The sequence below is a fragment of the Pleuronectes platessa genome, chromosome 14 (genome assembly GCF_947347685.1).
Source record: "Pleuronectes platessa chromosome 14, fPlePla1.1, whole genome shotgun sequence".
NCBI classification, from domain to species: domain Eukaryota; kingdom Metazoa; phylum Chordata; class Actinopteri; order Pleuronectiformes; family Pleuronectidae; genus Pleuronectes; species Pleuronectes platessa.
In genome coordinates, this window is record NC_070639.1 from 18641750 (window position 1) to 18659571 (window position 17822).

The following is a 17822-nucleotide window of genomic DNA, read 5'->3' on the forward strand; positions in this document are numbered from 1 at the left end:
TTTTGTGGGGTTTCGGGTTTATCTTCCGGGTTGCTCCTGTGACGCCATGAAGCATGCTAGCTAGCTTCAGGAGCTAACAGCCTGAGATGTGTAACTGTGTTTCAGCTGAGTTTGTGTGAAACGAACGTCAGCGTGTGGACTGAGATATCTGAGAGAAGGTGCAGCTGTGTGCTCAGGTCCTGTTGGAACACAAGGAGAGAGCCGGGTAAGAAGCTGGGAGTTAGTTTGTTCACGGTCTTCTGCTAACAGCACTTCACGTCGGCTGCAATTTAAAGTTATCGTTAGGTAGCGTTAGCAAGCTGGAAGTAAAAGATAATGTCAAAATAACAAATATTATTGAATCACAACGTAATTAGCCGAATATGGTTTCCAGCATCAATAGTGCTTCGTGTAAGTAAGTAAGTAAGGTAAGCTAGCGATAAGTTAGCACGGTTTAGAGTCAGTTTAGCTCAGCTGTCAGTGTTCTCTGTTAGCATTAGCATCGTTATATCTGAGCTTTAAGCAACTGGACAGGTTTAAAGGGTATCTTACACTTTAACAGACGTTTTTAAATTAGTACTTTGAAGCACTAATGGTGTACTGGAAGATTTCTGTGCCTCACAGCGTTAACCCTGGTTTTACTGTTAAATATTCTCGTGTCACATATGTGTTAATGAAGGGGTTTGTGTTTCCTTATTTGATTTATAACAATTGATTTTACTTTAACTGCTCATGTGTTTATTCATGATACACTGTGAGGTGTCCTCGTAATGTTTCTTATTATTAATATTATTAGTAATACTAATTCAATTAAGCAAATCCTCTTGTATGATGGGATAAAGTGAACGTGAAGATCTTAGTAGAAAAGATGTTCATCTCTACCTTTTTAGATTAGTATTGCTGCTCATTATATCTCATTTACATCAACTATAACAAAAAGAAGAAAAAATACAATCTCTGGATGAAAAAGCAGAGCAATTAACGTGAAAAGACACAAAGAAAGATGTGAAAAGAGTTTGTGGTGATAAGAGCTGAAGCCGGTGTTGATGTGCTGTAAACAAAGTCACTTGATCGTCGCAGTGGAATAATATATTACATCCTGCCTCTGCCTGCTACACCACCCCTCACCTGAATCCTGTGGAGAATGTGTTGCTGTTGTGAATGTGTCTGAGCTGAGAATCTCCCCCACTGTGTTGTGCAATTCTCCAGAGTCCCTCAGCAGGACATGTCTGAAAACAGCTTAAGTGATTAATGTTACTTGCCTATTAATATATATATGTGTCTTGAGTACTCGGGCCTAAAGTTCCTGCCTGCTGCCTCATATCTTCATACAAGACAGTTGCATACAATCTTTATTCAGAGGTTTCTTTTCTTTCGCCAGCAGAAGATGATTGAACCAGATCTATTGACGGAGGTTCCCGCCGCACTCAAGCGGTTGGCCAAGCAGGTTGTGAGGGGTTTCTACGAAGTGGAGCACGCCTTGGCCCTGGATGTACTTATCCGCAATCCATGTGTACGCGAGGAGGATATGCTGGAGCTTCTCAAGTTCGACCGTAAACAGCTGCGCTCGGTGCTCAACACCTTGAAGGCAGACAAGGTTGTTAAGTGCCGCATGCGAGTGGAGACGGCATCTGATGGCAAGACGACGCGACACAACTACTACTTCATCAACTACAGGTGGTTATTTTTACAACTTTTTTTATTGCAGATAATGATCAGTGTCTTAAACGCCTCCTGCTGACAGGTGGAGTTTTATTGTGGCTGAAGGCGCTGCGTAAGGAGGTGGGTGACACTCGGTATCCACCTTCCAAACCGTGCTTTATTTATCTGCACATTTTATCAGCAATGTTTTGATGACCAAATACCACAACACTTTCAGAAGGCCTTGGTACATCTGGTGCCATTGAATATCCACTATGAGGATGATGATAATAGGTTTGCGCAACTGCCAAAAAATGCCCAAGCGCTAAAACGCAGCAATTACTTTTAAGTCTTCCAAATCACTAGCTAATAGATAAAATGGACTCTTTATTCAGACATCTGTTTTTCTGCAAACATATTCAAGTGAGCTCCTTTGAGTATAGAGAAGGAAGATGTGTGGAGAAATTACAACAAGCAAGTGGGCACGTTGATGATGTTTCTAACACTTGACCCATGCAAAACTGAAAGAAACAAAAATGATACTAATTTCTAAGGACGAAAACGAGGTGCCATACAAATATAAAACACGCGCACATACTTGGAAAGAGATTTTAGAGTTTTGGGTGCTAAGGCCGAACTTGTGTCGATGTGTTGTAAACCAAAACATTTGATTTACGCAGTGTCTTGTCCTGTCCCCTGCATGCTCCTCCTGATGCCACCTTTGGACCAAATGTTCTGGATATTTTCCTGTTGTTGTGAACTCGTCTTACCCAATCTACTTTTGCAATGAAAGGCAAACTCTGGAAAATATATGGAAAAATGGGTCTGGACCTTTTCTGGAGTTGATATCTGAAAATGGCAATGGAGTTCATCACTGTAATGTTTTACATTCTGTTGTCAAACACCTTCAAGTAACTAAATCCTTTAATGTCAATAGGTTGCAGTCAACAACACTTGTCGATCTGATTTTACAGGGTACTGGTCAATGTGGTCAAGTATAAATTGGATCACATGCGACGGCGCATTGAGACAGATGAGCGAGACTCCACCAACCGTGCTTCCTTTCGCTGCCCTTGCTGCTTCTCCACCTTCACTGACCTAGAAGCCAACCAGCTGTTTGACCCTATGACAGGTACAGTTCTGTAGCACATAGCGATGTTGTTGTTCTTCATTAAATTGTCTTTAATCACTAGTGGCGTTCTAAACTAGTTATTTAAAAGGACATTAAAAGTGTTCATTCATGTATAAGTAAGTAAGGTGCAGCAATTCAGATCTGCAATAGATGTATAGAAACCGATGTATCTCTTCTAAAATAGGGCTCTTGTCTTTGGGCAAGAACCATGGCAGAGATTCATTGACGATGTGAAAATGTAAATTGTAGTCTGCTCTTTATGTTGTATGAGGCAGTGCGCCTCTAGATGGCAGTCGAAGCTCAATTTATCTACAGTGAAATTATGTACTAACATAAATTCATCAAGTCCCTGCAGCACTTAAATGCCCCCAGCCCTTCATTTAAAATGTCACTCTCTATTTGCTGCATTTTCCTTTACCATTGCATCAACAGAAGGAGAAATGCAAATGTGTGTCTACAAACACCTTTACTTGTTTAGTTTGTATTTAATCTGTTTATCTCCAGCAGTGATGACGGGATGATATCCCCCTATGTTTGTTATCATCTTCATGGGATGACTTGTGTAAACTGTGGGGGTTACTGTCTACCAATTATTACCATGATTTAAAAACATGAATTAAAACAATAGTACATTGTAAATCATAAAAATACTTAATAAAGCTACAGTAATCAGTCCAGCACTAATCTTTGCTGTGCAGATATTGAATAATACTTAAATACTGTTTATAGATACAACACAAAGTAACAGAAAGTAGCGACAGTGTATTTTCACTTTAACTAAACATTTTGCATTTTTGCCTCCACTCTGTTTACTCTGATCATTTTGAGAGAATAATGAATTCCAGCAGGGCAAACAATATTTCTTTCAGAGTTTCACTCACAAGCAACCGTAAGGAATTCATTTTGAGAACAAGTCAACATGTCAACACCTTTTGTTGGAATAGTAACTGAATTTCATGTTAGTGGAACTCACTCTGTTCCAGACATGATACAAATGACACAATGTAGGATTATTACATCCAGCCAAATAATACCTCCTGAATAATGTGTACAATTTAAGAATGGCATCTTGAATAGTATTTGTTGAAATGTGACCACTTTGGTTAACCTCTGGGACTTGAAAATGAAATTGCTTGTCATTGCACGCTGCACAAGAGGTTGTTTTCCGGAAAATGTTCTCTCACGCCACAGTAATGGAGAGAATTTTGTACTTTCCACTGGATAAATTGGGCTTCCTCCTCGCAGCAGAAATGGACAAACAGCCCTGAGGCTTCAGTCCCTCTTTCACTTTGCCAAAAAGTATCTTAACCAAGCTGGAGGGTTCCTTTTGTGCCTTGGTTAAAAATAATAACTCGTGACAATATGTTGGCAGTAGATTGGCCTGAGTGAGACATGAAGCAATGCTGACAGTTTGACTGACTGAAGTCACAGAGGGCAGAGTAATATCAGGCCCATATTAGTTTATCTGCTGCTGTTCATCATCCTCACCTACAGCACTGACTCACCCTTTGTTGCTTTCACAACTCCCCTATTCTGTATTATACACCTTTTCTTCTCTCTCTGTCTTTGCTGAATAACAGACTTGCATCTTGAGATCATTAGTTATTTGAATCAACAAACCAAGGCATGACCAGCAGATTTCAGTCAGCAGTCTGTGCAATTGAATAGTAGTCCCACTGAAACCTGCAAGGCCTCTGTTGAATTACTCACAACTTTAGCAGGCAGATACATGTGGTATTCATGTTGTTATAGAAAAGGTCATTTAAAGATTAGTTTTCATGGCATGAGAAAAAGAGATTGCCATCTGCAGCCCACACTCAGGCAGTGCTGAACGCATTTATTAAAGTGTGAGGAGTATATCAATCTAATAGCATCCCTCTTTAATCAAAATAACAAATGTTCTGTTTATACAACATTTCCCCTTTTAAGGCTGCTAACAGGCAGTAATATAGTATGTTAAAATCAGCTATATATAAAACAAAGCTTTATACCATAATAAATATCTACTGATACTTAATTTCATGTTAGCGGGTCTGTATATGAGACTATCATCCACCCAGAAGATCCTGCTCAGTAAAATGCATGAAAATGTGCATTAGAATGAAATGATAACTCTATAGAAGAACATTGTGCTTTTCATGATGATGAGAATTATTGTATATGTTTCATCCTTCCTTAAAACTCTCTTCATTCATAAACTGCATTCATTCTTTAGTCCTTCAGAATGACACACCATGCTTACACCACCTGATCGCCAAGTGCTGTTGCTAGGATATTCAGATAGGTTGTGCCACATAAATGTTTTAAGCAAGCTTCAAATTCAAGTAAGCCTTATTGGCCTGTCACATGTGCTCAGTGGGAACCCGCTCTCATCTGTGAAGGGAACAGAGAGCTAGTGGCGGACCTGCCAATTCTGGTGTTCTCTGGCGAATGCCAATCGTGCTGGGCTGTGAGCACAGGTCCCACTATAGGCCGTTGTATATGTGAGTGTGTGTGTATATATATACACTGTTCACAAAAATGAAGGGAGCTAATTATACAATGTACATCAGTAAAGATTTTCAACTTGAATAATTCGTTCATCAGGATCTGATATATGATTAAATTGTTCCCTTTATTTAATATAAACAATATATAGATGTCACACTATATCTTGCACATTTCAATTAATGCATGTTTGATTTATGAAGTATATGTTCACATAAATCCTTAAGGACTGAAATCAATATCTAACCTGATATACTACATACAGTTTGGTAAAGCCTGGATGATTTCATCAATGTAATTATGTTTTTGAAACAGTTCTTAGTGAAAGCAAGAAAGAAAAATACAATTAAACCAAGTTTGAAGCCCAGTAGAAAACCCAGATATAATGTAAAGTAGAAGAACAAAATGCGATTTTTGATAATCTGATTACATGCTTACTGGTTCTTTAGATGGATACATACAAATTGAAGAATGTGAACATACCTACTTAAGGGATGAGTCTCAAACCTCAATGCACCAGTTAACTGCTGCAAGGAAAGAAAATGCATTCTACATAGAATAATACATTTGAGCAGAAGAAACCACATTCCTTGCTTACTGGTACTGTTTTTAAGCCGCTTCCTGCTGACACGCTTAACCCTCTTGCCAATTCCTCTGGACTTGTCTATGGTTTCGACATATCTCAAACGGTATCAGATCTTGCTGTGAAGGCAGTAACCCTGCACCCTGACAGGCAGACAAAAAGAATACCTGCAGCTCGCACAGTGGGAGACAGATAGACCAGTTGCTTCTGCAGGGCCAGCAACACTCAGCCTGACCTCACAGGGATGGGAAATGGCATTACTGCTCTTCCAGCTCATTCTGACCCTCTAAAGGGGAGCTGAAGACCCTGCAGCTCTAAATGTTCACAATGTTCTGTGTGAATGTTGGAAGATGGACACTTGTTTACTCATTCCACCTGACATGTTTGTCCAACCGCCTCTTAGTAGAACATACAGTTTTTTTTACTTTAGCTGGGCATAAAACATTTCTTTCTTTTACTATTCCTTCTTTGAAATGTCCTGCTCTGTGATGATGATGGGATATTTCCAACTCTTTGTTGCCCCAACACCACAACAATGCCCAAAGCAGTGTTTTGTAACTAGCAAATTGCGAGTTGGAGTTCGATTTTACTTTCTTTACAACTTCATCAGCAGTTTCTTAGTTTGATTACTTCCACCAAGGAGGTAATCAAGTTTTCATCAAATGTTTGATTTCCATTGATTTCCCAAGGATTAATTCATGGGTCTTGAGGAGGGGATTATTGGGCCTTGGTGGAGATGAATGCTCTACTGAGTGCCATTCTAGTTATTAATGGAGCATGAAGCTGAGGTATCACAGGATTGTTACAACACGGTACTGTGCCATTCAAGTTTCAGTGTGTATGATTTAGGTGAAAGGGATCTACTGGCAGAAATTGAATATAAAATAATCTAAACTGTATGAAATGTCATCTGCCATGTTTTTTACAATATCCCAGACTGGACAAACTAAACACCTTTTTGAGTTGTTGTGATAACTGAAGGCTGGCACAGGTTCTCTCTCATGTTTGGAGGGGAGGGTGAGGTGAGGGGTATTCAGCTGCAACATACAACTTCACCACTAGATTCTATTCACTGAACGTTTTCATAAGGTAGACAACCCCAATAAGAACAGCAATTTTGGACATTGTTTATAGTGGCCCACATTTCGACCCTTAGAATGGCCAATCATTTCCCAGTACATAGAAATGCAATCCCAGCTAGTCATTTCTGTAAGAGGTTTTTGAAAAGTTGGCTTTTAATCTTCAAGGCAATGCAACGCCTTAATAGACATGTCTGTAAATTATGGGTGAGAGTCTTGCCCGGGTTCAAAATGTAATTACCTCCAAATCAGATCCACTCCCTTTAAATACCTTTTTTAAATAAGAGTCCAGGGACCTGGCTCATACTTGCAGCGTTAATTAAACACACAGGCTCCACAGTCACTCACCTTAAGACTCATTCAGATAGTATTCACCCAGGGTGTGATGGCTGATCTTAGGTTACGTACTGTTCCATGCAGATCATACATAGCACTAACTCAGTCTGCTCCCTTTGGTTTTTAACATATAAGAGACACAGAAATGACAGATTTGGTTGTAAATGCATGTCAATACTTTAAGTGTCTCTTCATTGGGATGAGTCCGCTGCATTATCACTTCTGCACTGCTGATAAATTGATGGGGATTAAGAGGTTGTGCCATGGGGCGTCCAGGACCTTTCTGTTTAGATTTAGCATTTCCTTCCCACATCTGCGTGTGTTTCTTCCAGATACTGAGGATCCTCCCACAGTTCAAAGATGTTAGACTAATTGGAGGCTGTATATTGCCTGTAGATGTGTACATGAGCCTGGATGGTGGTTTGCTTTGTGCTACACGGAGGACTGTGCAGGATGTCTTGCCGGTGTCATCTGAGATTGGCTCCACCAAGCCATCCCTTACCCTCAAAATGATAATTGGTATAGATAATAGATGGATGGAGGCTGTGTCGTTTGAATTATGCTGATTTATATGGTTATGGTGATATCTGCTTTGGCCTGGTGGGCTACCTGAACATCTCCTCCCACTCGTTTTATACCGTGTCTCTTTTTTTTACCCACAGGTACATTTCGCTGCACTTTCTGCCAGACAGAAGTAGAGGAGGACGAGTCCGTCTGTCCTGATGCCAGGACGCAGGTGGCACGCTTCAACGAGCAGATCGAACCCATCTATGCGCTGCTACGCGAGACCGAAGATGTCAACTTGTCCCACGATCTTCTGGAACCTGAGCCCGGAGAGATCCCTGCGCTCAAACAGAGGTCAGTTTTGGACAAGTCTCCCAGAAAACAACAGAGTCCGTGGGCATCACATGAGTCAAATCCTGAACCAGTTTAGTTTACGACAGATCGTAGTTTGCCTCTGTTAACGACAACAATTACCACAGTGCTAATGGCTCCAATTTTGCACGATGCCTTAATGGAATTCTATTCTATTAAACCAGTACCTTAAATAAATTCTACTCAATTTTTGATGTTTAATTTAACTGTTTAAGTTATTTAAAGGGCATTTCCTCAATGTTTCCTACAGCCGCGAACGTGCTGCAGCAGCTGCAGGAATGACTGGCCCACACCGTGAGGCCTGGTCTACCAAAGGCTCAACCTACGGCGACATGTACACCCAGAACGTGGTTATCAACATGGAGGAGCAGGGAGACCAGCAGAAACAGCCCAGTGAGGCCAAGGCAGTCAAGGAGAGGCCGGTCTGGTTGACCCAGAGCACCGTGCAGGGAGCGTACAGTGAGCCCGACGTCATCAGTAACCGTAAGTTTTCTTTGCAATGTGCTGTCATTATGCTTCTGTGAAGAATCAATGAATTTGTCATAAATTTGGGTTTAAAACCAATGCTCCTTAACCAACTAGATTAAAAGGTAATATAGTGAACAAGTATCTGATGCCCCTAAAGACAAGGCAATGGAAACATGCTGGTGGGGATGGACTGCATCAAGCCCAGTCCAGACCCACAGCGTTGGCTGCTCTTCTCTGACCTTTAATGTCCCTCTCTGCAGTCTTTGTAGTAGAAACAGGCTGTTACAGATCAACCCGGGTTATCGTTCCCTGCCAGAGTTTATCTTTGACTGTGCTGTCTTGTGCTCCCATCGTTTCTCCACCCAAGGGCACGCAGATCTCAGGCCAGGCCAAAATCCGGTTGAACCATTATTGCTTAATTGATATAATGACATTTGATTAGTGCAGGGCCGGGCAAGGATTGCTCATTAATAAAAGTCATTATTGAGGAAATGGCATGAATTATGCCTCTCAAATGTCCTGTCTCTGAGGTGTGCCTCTGTGCATCTGCCTGTAATGACCTTGTTCCCCCTTCAGACCCTTTAAACAGACGTGACGTCTGAGCTGGACGTGGTTTCCGCATTAATTAGTGTTGTTCCGATTAAGGCTTTTTGGCACTGATCCTAATCCGAGTCCTTCAACGTTGTGTATCTTCTGATACAGTTCAGTATATTTACTGAAATATTGATTTAAACTCTTCCCTCGCACTGAAATAACAACTCACACCTATTTCTTCTCGAGCTGCTTGATCCAAAGACCCTATTAGTCTGATAAGCTTAAATTATTGATATTGATTCAATTAGTGGGAGAAGGTGACTCTTGAATCTGCCATAACACAATCACTCGAGAGATATATCGCCCTCTTAGCTGTAAGAACTGCTGAATCAGAGTTTGGCTACAGACACTGGCTGAACAATGATGGTTGATGGGACCTACTATAGAGAGACTGTGAGGTCTTGTTCCTGGCATTAATCCCCAAAAAAAATCTGAATCTTTAAAAACAGCTTTAACTCAAGTTCCAGTGGAAATTTAGGAAAGATTTCTCAGGTAAATATATATTTCTAATAACTGTTGTTTCCTCAGGTGGAGACATTGCACCGGAAGTCATTGATGGAGCAGCTGCTCATGGAGTCGGTCAGGGAGATGAAAATGAGGAGGTAATGCGCGCTTTGCTCATCCACGAGAAGAGAGGTGCGGCGGCAGCTGAAAAAGGCGGAGCGAGCACCGCTGCTAAGGGACCCAAGTCCACCAAAGCTACTGGCAGCGACTCGGACAGCGACACCAGTGAATCAGACGACAACCTTCCCACAGGTCCTCCCCCTGCAGCAGCTGCTCAGCACCGGGCCCTTGTGGAGGAGGACGACGATGAGGATGAGTTTGAGGAGGTGGGGGATGAGCCGATGGTGATGGTGGGAGGTCGGCAGTTCTCGTACCGAGAGGTGAGCCAGAGGCCAGAGCTCGTGGAGCAGATGTCTGCGCAGGAAAAAGAGGCCTACATTGAAAAGGGACAAAACCTCTTCCAGGACATGTACTTCTGAATACACACATTCACTCATGAGAATATACGTTTTGGCTGTTGCAGACTGTCAGTTTTTATCTGAGGAAAGGTTTGTGGACACAACTCATCAAGAATAACTAAGATGCTGCTCAACCAGTATTGACTGTCAAAAGGACATGTTTGACAGTGTTGCCTCACTTGTAGTATTTGGTCCAAAGTATTTTTTGAAAGTCACCAAACCAAAAAAGGGCACGGCTGCTGCTCTTCAAGCAGTTTTGTTGGGTGTTTTTTTTATTGAAGCTCTCAAGTTTAACAGTTTACCTTCACTTATTATTTTTCACCTTTTGTTTTTTCACTTTTCCTTCTCAAGACGAAGGATAAGGAAACAAAAGCCTAGATTTCACACTTAAAGTCAATTTCTCATGTGCGTTGAGTTTTGAGATTGGCTGAAATATGACTGCAAAGCAACTTGCTGCTTCCACTCCACTGTCAGTGTTAAATGAATGTTGACAAAAAGGTAAAACTGTTTAGAAACGATTGTCTCAGGCATTGTTGAAATGGACAGCGGATAAAAGATGTGCATCAGATGTCGTATTTAACGGTCAAACAGTTTTTGTTTTTGAGAAATCTGTGGTTACACAAAAATCACTGCAGTACAGACATACACATGTCAGTTTAATAAAGGTGTTAACTAAAGGAGGAGCTGATGTCAGATTATAAAACATTTTGTACAGATATTGAGAATTTTTTCTGAGCATAAGTTTGAAAGACATTTGTCTTCTCAGATAGAAGATGAGACTGACTCATCCATTATGTTGGTATGAAATACGAGTTTTGGAATTAATTTCTGTGCTTATGTGTCTGGATACGACTTCATCCTCTACATGAGACCTATCAGCAGATATGAGTTTACAGTGCCACAAGATGTGTTACACAATTATGAATCCAGCTTTTGCTTGTACTCACTTTGTATAAAATAAACAATTTTCATTCAGTTTTCTCTTAACCTTCCATGACATGTGTGTTATTCTCTACACAGTATAATAAAATACAACAAATTTCTCACTATATTACACTATTTAAGTTTCAGTACAATGGCAACAAATTCATTTCTGCTTCTCCTTTCACTTGTGTTTCAGAATTACTTTTCAAATCAAGTTAATGCTTCACTATTAAGAAAATTCTGGGCATTTATAAAATACATGTTAATACTTTAAATGTGAAGTTGAGTAAATTAAGCCTTTTTTTTTTTTTTAAGCGGCCAGCTATCATGCACAATTGATTCCTTCTCTCTTTAAAATTAAAAGATATACAGTACCTCTACCACAGGTGGATGTCAGATGGCTTCAAATTTGATATTGATTAAATTAGATAATTTAATAACTGTCTGATGCTCAACAAAGTTCACTTTCTAAATGAAACTGATGTCATCTTCTGACATCCTCTGCAACAAAGATTTCAGTCTCTGTAATTTCATTCTGGAAATCACGCCTCTGCATGATTCACAGTTTGCTTTAAAAAAAATTCTCACACTGTTATGCTGCTGCTCAAAATGAACGCAGACCTCCTTTGAAAACCCACTTTCTTCTGATTGGCTGCACCCAGCGTCGGTGAACACGCCTCCTCAACTTTTTTTAATTCATCCATGCATGTTTGACTCCAAATCTCATCCTGGATATGAGAGTAGTCACAAAGAACATCTTCTGCAACAAAGATTACAGCAGGATGTCTCTCTCTCTACAACCATTACATGCTTACTATGTGACATAACAGTGGATTTTGTCTTTCAATCCCAACCCATAGGTGGACATGTGGGAATTGTGCTAGAATCCCTGTGGTCAGGAGATTCAAATAATGTAATGCTATTAAACAGCCCCTTTAAAAGCTAAAAGGGTTATTTGTTAATGTACTACACCTACATAAAACCCCTTACTACAAATGTATATCCACATTTGCTCAGGAATGGAAGAGCGTCCCATGTTAATAGGCAGAAACGAACACGTATTCCACATTATTCCTCTCCCCACGGTCGAGTCTTCACCGTCAGACCTCCCCTGTTCCTCTGGGTCACATCCAGGAGATGATCATTTATTGAGGAGAACACTCTCCCTCTATTCCTGAGTGTTTTTCCTAAATAAAGACTGTTTTAATGGCACCATGGTAACCTGTGGCACCAGGTCACATGCTCATAATGGGAGCAATTTCCCCTCAAAGCTGAAGTGTGAATATTGACGTGGGTCTGGCGTTTACAGAGCATCCTCCTTCTCAAATGGAACGTTGAACGGTGCCCGCTCAAGTCAAACCTCCTGTTTTCTCTTCAAGCTAAATGCAGCACCAGTCCCTGCCATCGAGAAGGTTTCAGTATTATCCTGCAATCTCGTCCGAATAATTTAAGAATCAAAGCTGAATAAACGGGTATAAAAGTTGCCAATATGTGAAATGTGATATTTGAGGAATGTACAAATCTATAGCCCACCCTTTACACTGCCATCATCTGCTAGACGCAGCAATATTGACAACGATCCAAGATACTAATATGAGGCAAACACGGAGGGTTTCACTGAAAGAAAACCGATACAGTGTCTGTTGAAATGACTGCACGTCTCTACTTGTCTTGTGCGTTCACACAAATCGGAAGTTTGAAAATATGGTGTAACACCTCCATCGCTGCCGATCCTGGCCTGAAAGTGAACGCTGATTGAATCCATTCCCATTGCACACTACAGCCAGGTGTTAGTGGGTGTTTGTTGACCAGTGGAAAAGGGGCCTCACAGCAATATCCAAGTGTTCATAAATATGTATTGTTTGTTGTATTGTTCCAAATAGCAGACATGTAATGCAGTGGGGATGTCTGAGCCTCTTCTATCGCAATACGCGCACATTTATTTCAAGAGTTGATGAAGCGACCAAAATAGTAAAAAAAAAAACTTTGTGAACATTGTAATTAATGTTTGTCCACCGGCCTTAAACGTGATTCCAAGCAAATGCTGCTGGTGTGTGTCTGCTGTGTAAGTAGGGCCTAATGTATCATTAGAAAAGTGTTTGCCAACAAGTGAGCCAAAACTATTGTCTGCCCTAGAGAACAGAGATTAATTAAAGGCAGCTTCCAGGGAATTGGTGCTAGACGGTTTTAATCTTGGCCTATTACCTCCATACTTCACCCAACCATGCGTATACTGCACAGACCCATGTAAAGCTATGGATTTGAACACTTTGCATTATTCATCTTTTAAATGTGAGCTTAAGTGCAACGTTTGCAGTCAACTCAACACTAAACAATCCGTGCAGTGTGGCCGCACGGCAACAACTGGAACTCCAAGGTCTAACCCTGTGTGCACCTGGGTGGGTGGGGGGGGGGGGGGGGGGGGGGGGGGGGTGGTTTGGGGGACTGGATATTTCATACACTGTACATCATTTACACACCTGGCGTATTGGATTCTGGTTAAAATGTCACACTCTCCTGGTGAGGTCGAGCACCTCTAGGGCAGCTCGACAAGCCCATACACTCCTTTTGAGTTAGAGGATGGACACCTGTAGGGCAGAGTCTTAAAGGTCAGGATGAAAACAGGACCTGGCCTCATTAAAACAACCCCCGCCCTTCAGGACAGCACAATTAAAAAGCTAACCGCACGCTGTTCCATTGATCTGCCAAGGCAAGCCCGAGGGTGGGGAGGTGGGCTGGGTTACGCGGAGGATGAACCGAACTCGGTAGGGATTCCACAAAGCTGTAAAATAAAAATAAAAGAATCGGTGGGGGGGGGGACCTTGGAGATCAGGTGCAGCAGTGAGATGGTGGTTAATTGGTTTTAAACATGGGTTCTGGAGTTCGGGCACAGCACTGGTCAGAGTTTGGGCACAGCACTGGTCAGCACTGGTTGATTTGGACACAAATGGACGTTATTCCAATTTTCAGGACGATTATTGATCAGGGTTGACCCTCCAGGGAGCGAGTGGCTTGGGTTTCGGTGGGTGTGGCTTGTAGCTGTTTTTATATCTGTGGGCGGGTGAGTGGAGACTCTACGAGGCAGGTTGGAATGACTGATGCTTCAAGAGCTCTGCCTGGGAAGATTACATAAGGGCTGATGGATTGGAGGTGTCCCTGTCACTCCTCAGCAAATAATGAGCCAAGATGAACGACTTCACGATCGACCCAGTTTGTCCGTCTGTCAATCAGACACCAATTTGCCAATTTCCAGACACTTTATCGGAGCGGTCACATCACCGCGTTTAATGGTGCAAACTTCAACATGGCCGCACAGCTCTAAATATTTCAGAGGCGAGCGAGGTCAGCTGAACATTTAACTCCCTCCTGGTGAAGCCTGCTGCTCGGAGGAATCACCTCCATGTGCATCGAGGAGGACCCACTGTTCCAAGGCCAACACAAGGGAGGCAACTGCAGAGCGGAGGGGAAAAATCACTCATTACTGCAAAAAGCTCCAATGCTCTTGAATATTCGATTCATATTTCACAGCATTTGTACTTTTCACAGCATATTTTCCGCAGGTGGATTCTGTTTTTCTAGTTTAATTGATTAAATGATCATGAATTTCTAAGAAGATGTCAAAACAAAAATAAGATTTTAAACATGCTGATGTTTCAGAATAATGTTTTATGTGTTAATCTTTATCATCTTCACCATCTTAGTTTAGGTTTTCAGGTTTTTCAATACCTGTGGCAGATCAATCAATCAATCAATCAATCATCAATCAATCAAACTGTATTTACAAAGGCTACTTCTGTGTAAAGTACTTCAAACTTTACTGATGGGCCAAGAAAAAAGAAATACAAATAACTGACAATGAAAATACAATAAAAATCTATTTTAAAAGCTGTTACAATAAACATTTAAAAGAAGAAATAATATTCAATTGATAAATATTTTAGAGGCAATGAAATAATGTCCATAAACCATACTCTCAAAAACCAGGCTAAAGAGATTTTAAAAGTTGTTTCCAGCTACTTTCCAGCTGATAATTACCAGAGGACCTAACAAGGGGTTCATACACATAGAGCACACGGGACAAGAACTTCAGTACAGGAGGGATCTCTGGTCCTGGTCCGAAATAAGGTTGCAAAGTTCTGAATCAGCTGTAGCTACACATCTATCTAAATCTATCTAGTGTATTTGTATAGTGCTAAATCACAATATGCATTATCTCAAGGTACTTTACATAAAAGGTCCAGACCTTAAAAATGAAAGAGTAACCCAACAGATCCCACAATGGTCTATGCCGTTATCCCTCTATCCATCCATCTCTCTCTCTCTCTCTCTCTCTCTATCTCTCTATCCATCCATCTCTCTATCCATCCATCCGTCCGTGGGCAGGGGAAGGATCTACTATCCGTCGAACTGAGTGGTGGTTGTGCTCCTGCTGTCCGTGCTCGGCTCCCATCGCTGCGACCGTGACAAATGTCTGTCCTCATTTAGAAGCAGTTAACCTTTTGTGGGAAGCATTTCATATCCACTCTGAAAAGAACAACCATTATTCACATCATTTATTCATGAGAGTCTCCGCACTCTGTCCACAGCAGCCAGGGACAGTGGTGCAGCTGTGGAGGTGCACTCACGTCGGCCTGACACACAGTGCACGGGGCCTCTTCACACCTGGTATCAACACTGACTTTAATGTGGCTAAATGAGAGGGCTGCGTTGCACCATGCGTAATGGCAACATTTCTGAAAAATGCCTTTTGTTTGGTTTTAATTCCTTATTTGACAATATAAAAACCGGGTGAATCTTCATGATTGACAGGTGAGACTGACTCCAGTTGGTCGAGGATGTTTATCTTCCTGGGATCTTGCTACTGCTGCTCCATCCCCGATCATTACCGTGCTGCAGACTCTGGCTCCAGGCACGTAAGAAGGTATCAGGGATGTTTTGGCTTCATTTTTCGAGACGTGTCGTCCATCTTTATATAAAAACTATGTTAGTGGAGAATCAAATAGCAAAGGGCTCTTGGCACAAAGTTTAGACCTAACACAGAATTCCATAAAACCCACAGGCACATGTTCAAATTTCCGCATGTACAAATCCTTAGCTGTACAGACCTGGTGTCAACAGATGCTTCTACAACCAATAATAGCAACAATGTTGTCACCTTACGTCTCTGGGGATTTCCCACAAGTCCTTGCAGCCTGAGGAATGTGGAAGGAGCCTCATCGATGAGCACTGATGAAGCAGCTGTGTCTCTTCTCTCTTTGTTTGTAGCTCCGCCTTCAAGCGCAGGGACCCCTGAGAGAGGATTCGAGTGGACTATTGACCTTTGATCATTCCCTCTCTCCACGGGGAGCTGGGACTATCAGTCAGTCCTCTCATGGCTGATTAGCTTCTGAGTGATTTCCAGTCCTGCTCTGTTCCTCTGCACATCAGACTCGGTGCAGTGATGGGCGGCATCCGCAGCTCATTGTGAGAGGAGGAATAAAAAGCACCGTGCGTCGTGTTTCCACATGAGCAGGACTTTTATTTCCGCGTGTCGCTCCTTCCACGTATCGACGGTGGCCAGACGTCCCTTTTAAATCAGAAGAGATTGAGTTCAGTCTTCATTCTTGTAACAAGACGTTGTACTAATCATGTATGTACTTTATCAGCCAATAATATCACAGACACTGTCTACAGATTATCTGGTTCAACCAATCATTCGGTTGGAAAAATAATACATTGTTTAGAAGTAAAGACGTCTCAGGAGATTTTCAAAATTCAAAAACATCATCATAAAGATCATGCTAATACACAGCGGGGATCCATCTTTTTCCCATACTGATAATCATAATTCCTTATGCTGTCACTAAATGATGAAATTATTGATCATATATTGAATTTCTACTTTCTACTACATATATATTGTTGTTTTTATGTCCCATGCACCAACCACACCAAGTAAATTTTCTGTGTGTGAAAATATACTTGGCCAATAAATGATTTCTGATTCTAATTCTGAACAGTGGGTGAAGTATCAATGATTATTATCATACATGTAGAAACCCCATCTCACCTCTCTTCAGCCTGACTCTCTCTCTCTCTGTTTTTAGTTCTTTAATCTCTCCAGAACCATGCTACACCTCTCCTCTAGTGGCCCTCGCTGAGTCCCCTGGTCCGTTCCCCCACCTCCTCGGCACTGTCAGTCCCTGCTTCTGTTATCAGCCTCTCAGGATGCAGTAAACAGAGGCCAGGTTTCAGGACCTGTTTGCCCGATTGTCTGGAGCCGGAGCCTGTTATCAGTCTGACTCCTGCCTGTCGTCTGGGCCCTGACTCTCCTGCACACTTCACGTTATCACTGGCTCCTTCTGCCTGTTGATCTTTCATTTTCGTCAGCTGCCTTTTGCCTAACTTCTCATGTATTTACTTTGGTTCCCAGAAGCCAAACAAATTTCCTGTCATAGCATTATCAGCGGACAAAACTGTTGGAATTATTGGGAACTGGTATTCGTCTACTCTCCTAGAATTATTCATCTAGGCGAACCGAAGTTGAAAAAGTAAGCTGCTGTGAAATGTCCCATGATCCAATTTTATTTTAATCATCTGACCAAAACTCGAGATCCCACCATTCCATCTGTGACTCAAATTGCCCAATATTATGTATTTTCAAAATAGGACATTAAGCATGATGTGAGGGATGAGAAGGACCAAGAGTCTGAATCAGGACGTGTGAAGCATCAGCTGCAGAAGATGCAGGAGCTTCAACCAATCAAATAATTTGCCTGGAG

The 17822-nt window shown here is 41.7% G+C and overlaps 1 protein-coding gene across 2 annotated transcripts; it reads left to right on the forward strand.

Annotated features, from left to right (window-relative positions):
* Window positions 1-15: 15 nt before the first annotated feature.
* gtf2e1 (general transcription factor IIE, polypeptide 1, alpha) lies at window positions 16-11124 on the forward strand. Of its 2 annotated transcripts, none has more exons than XM_053440398.1 (6): window positions 16-205; window positions 1361-1656; window positions 2595-2752; window positions 7900-8095; window positions 8364-8596; window positions 9704-11124. In XM_053440398.1, exons 2-6 carry the CDS (start codon window positions 1367-1369, stop codon window positions 10156-10158), a joined length of 1332 nt encoding a protein of 443 aa, XP_053296373.1. In that variant the 5' UTR covers window positions 16-205; window positions 1361-1366; the 3' UTR covers window positions 10159-11124. The 2 variants fall into 2 exon arrangements, with proteins under 2 accessions (XP_053296373.1, XP_053296374.1); XM_053440399.1 differs by having other exon boundaries at window positions 1364-1656.
* Window positions 11125-17822: the final 6698 nt, after the last annotated feature.

What these genes read in the sequence shown, in the direction of transcription:
- gtf2e1 (XM_053440398.1), top strand. Translation starts at nt 1,367, where the DNA reads ATGATTGAACCAGATCTATTGACGGAGGTTCCCGCCGCACTCAAGCGG. An exon ending in GCTGTTTGACCCTATGACAG is followed by an intron (nt 2,753 to 7,899) that starts GTACAGTTCTGT and finishes TTTTACCCACAG; the next exon opens with GTACATTTCGCTGCACTTTC. An exon ending in GCCCGACGTCATCAGTAACC is followed by an intron (nt 8,597 to 9,703) that starts GTAAGTTTTCTT and finishes TTGTTTCCTCAG; the next exon opens with GTGGAGACATTGCACCGGAA.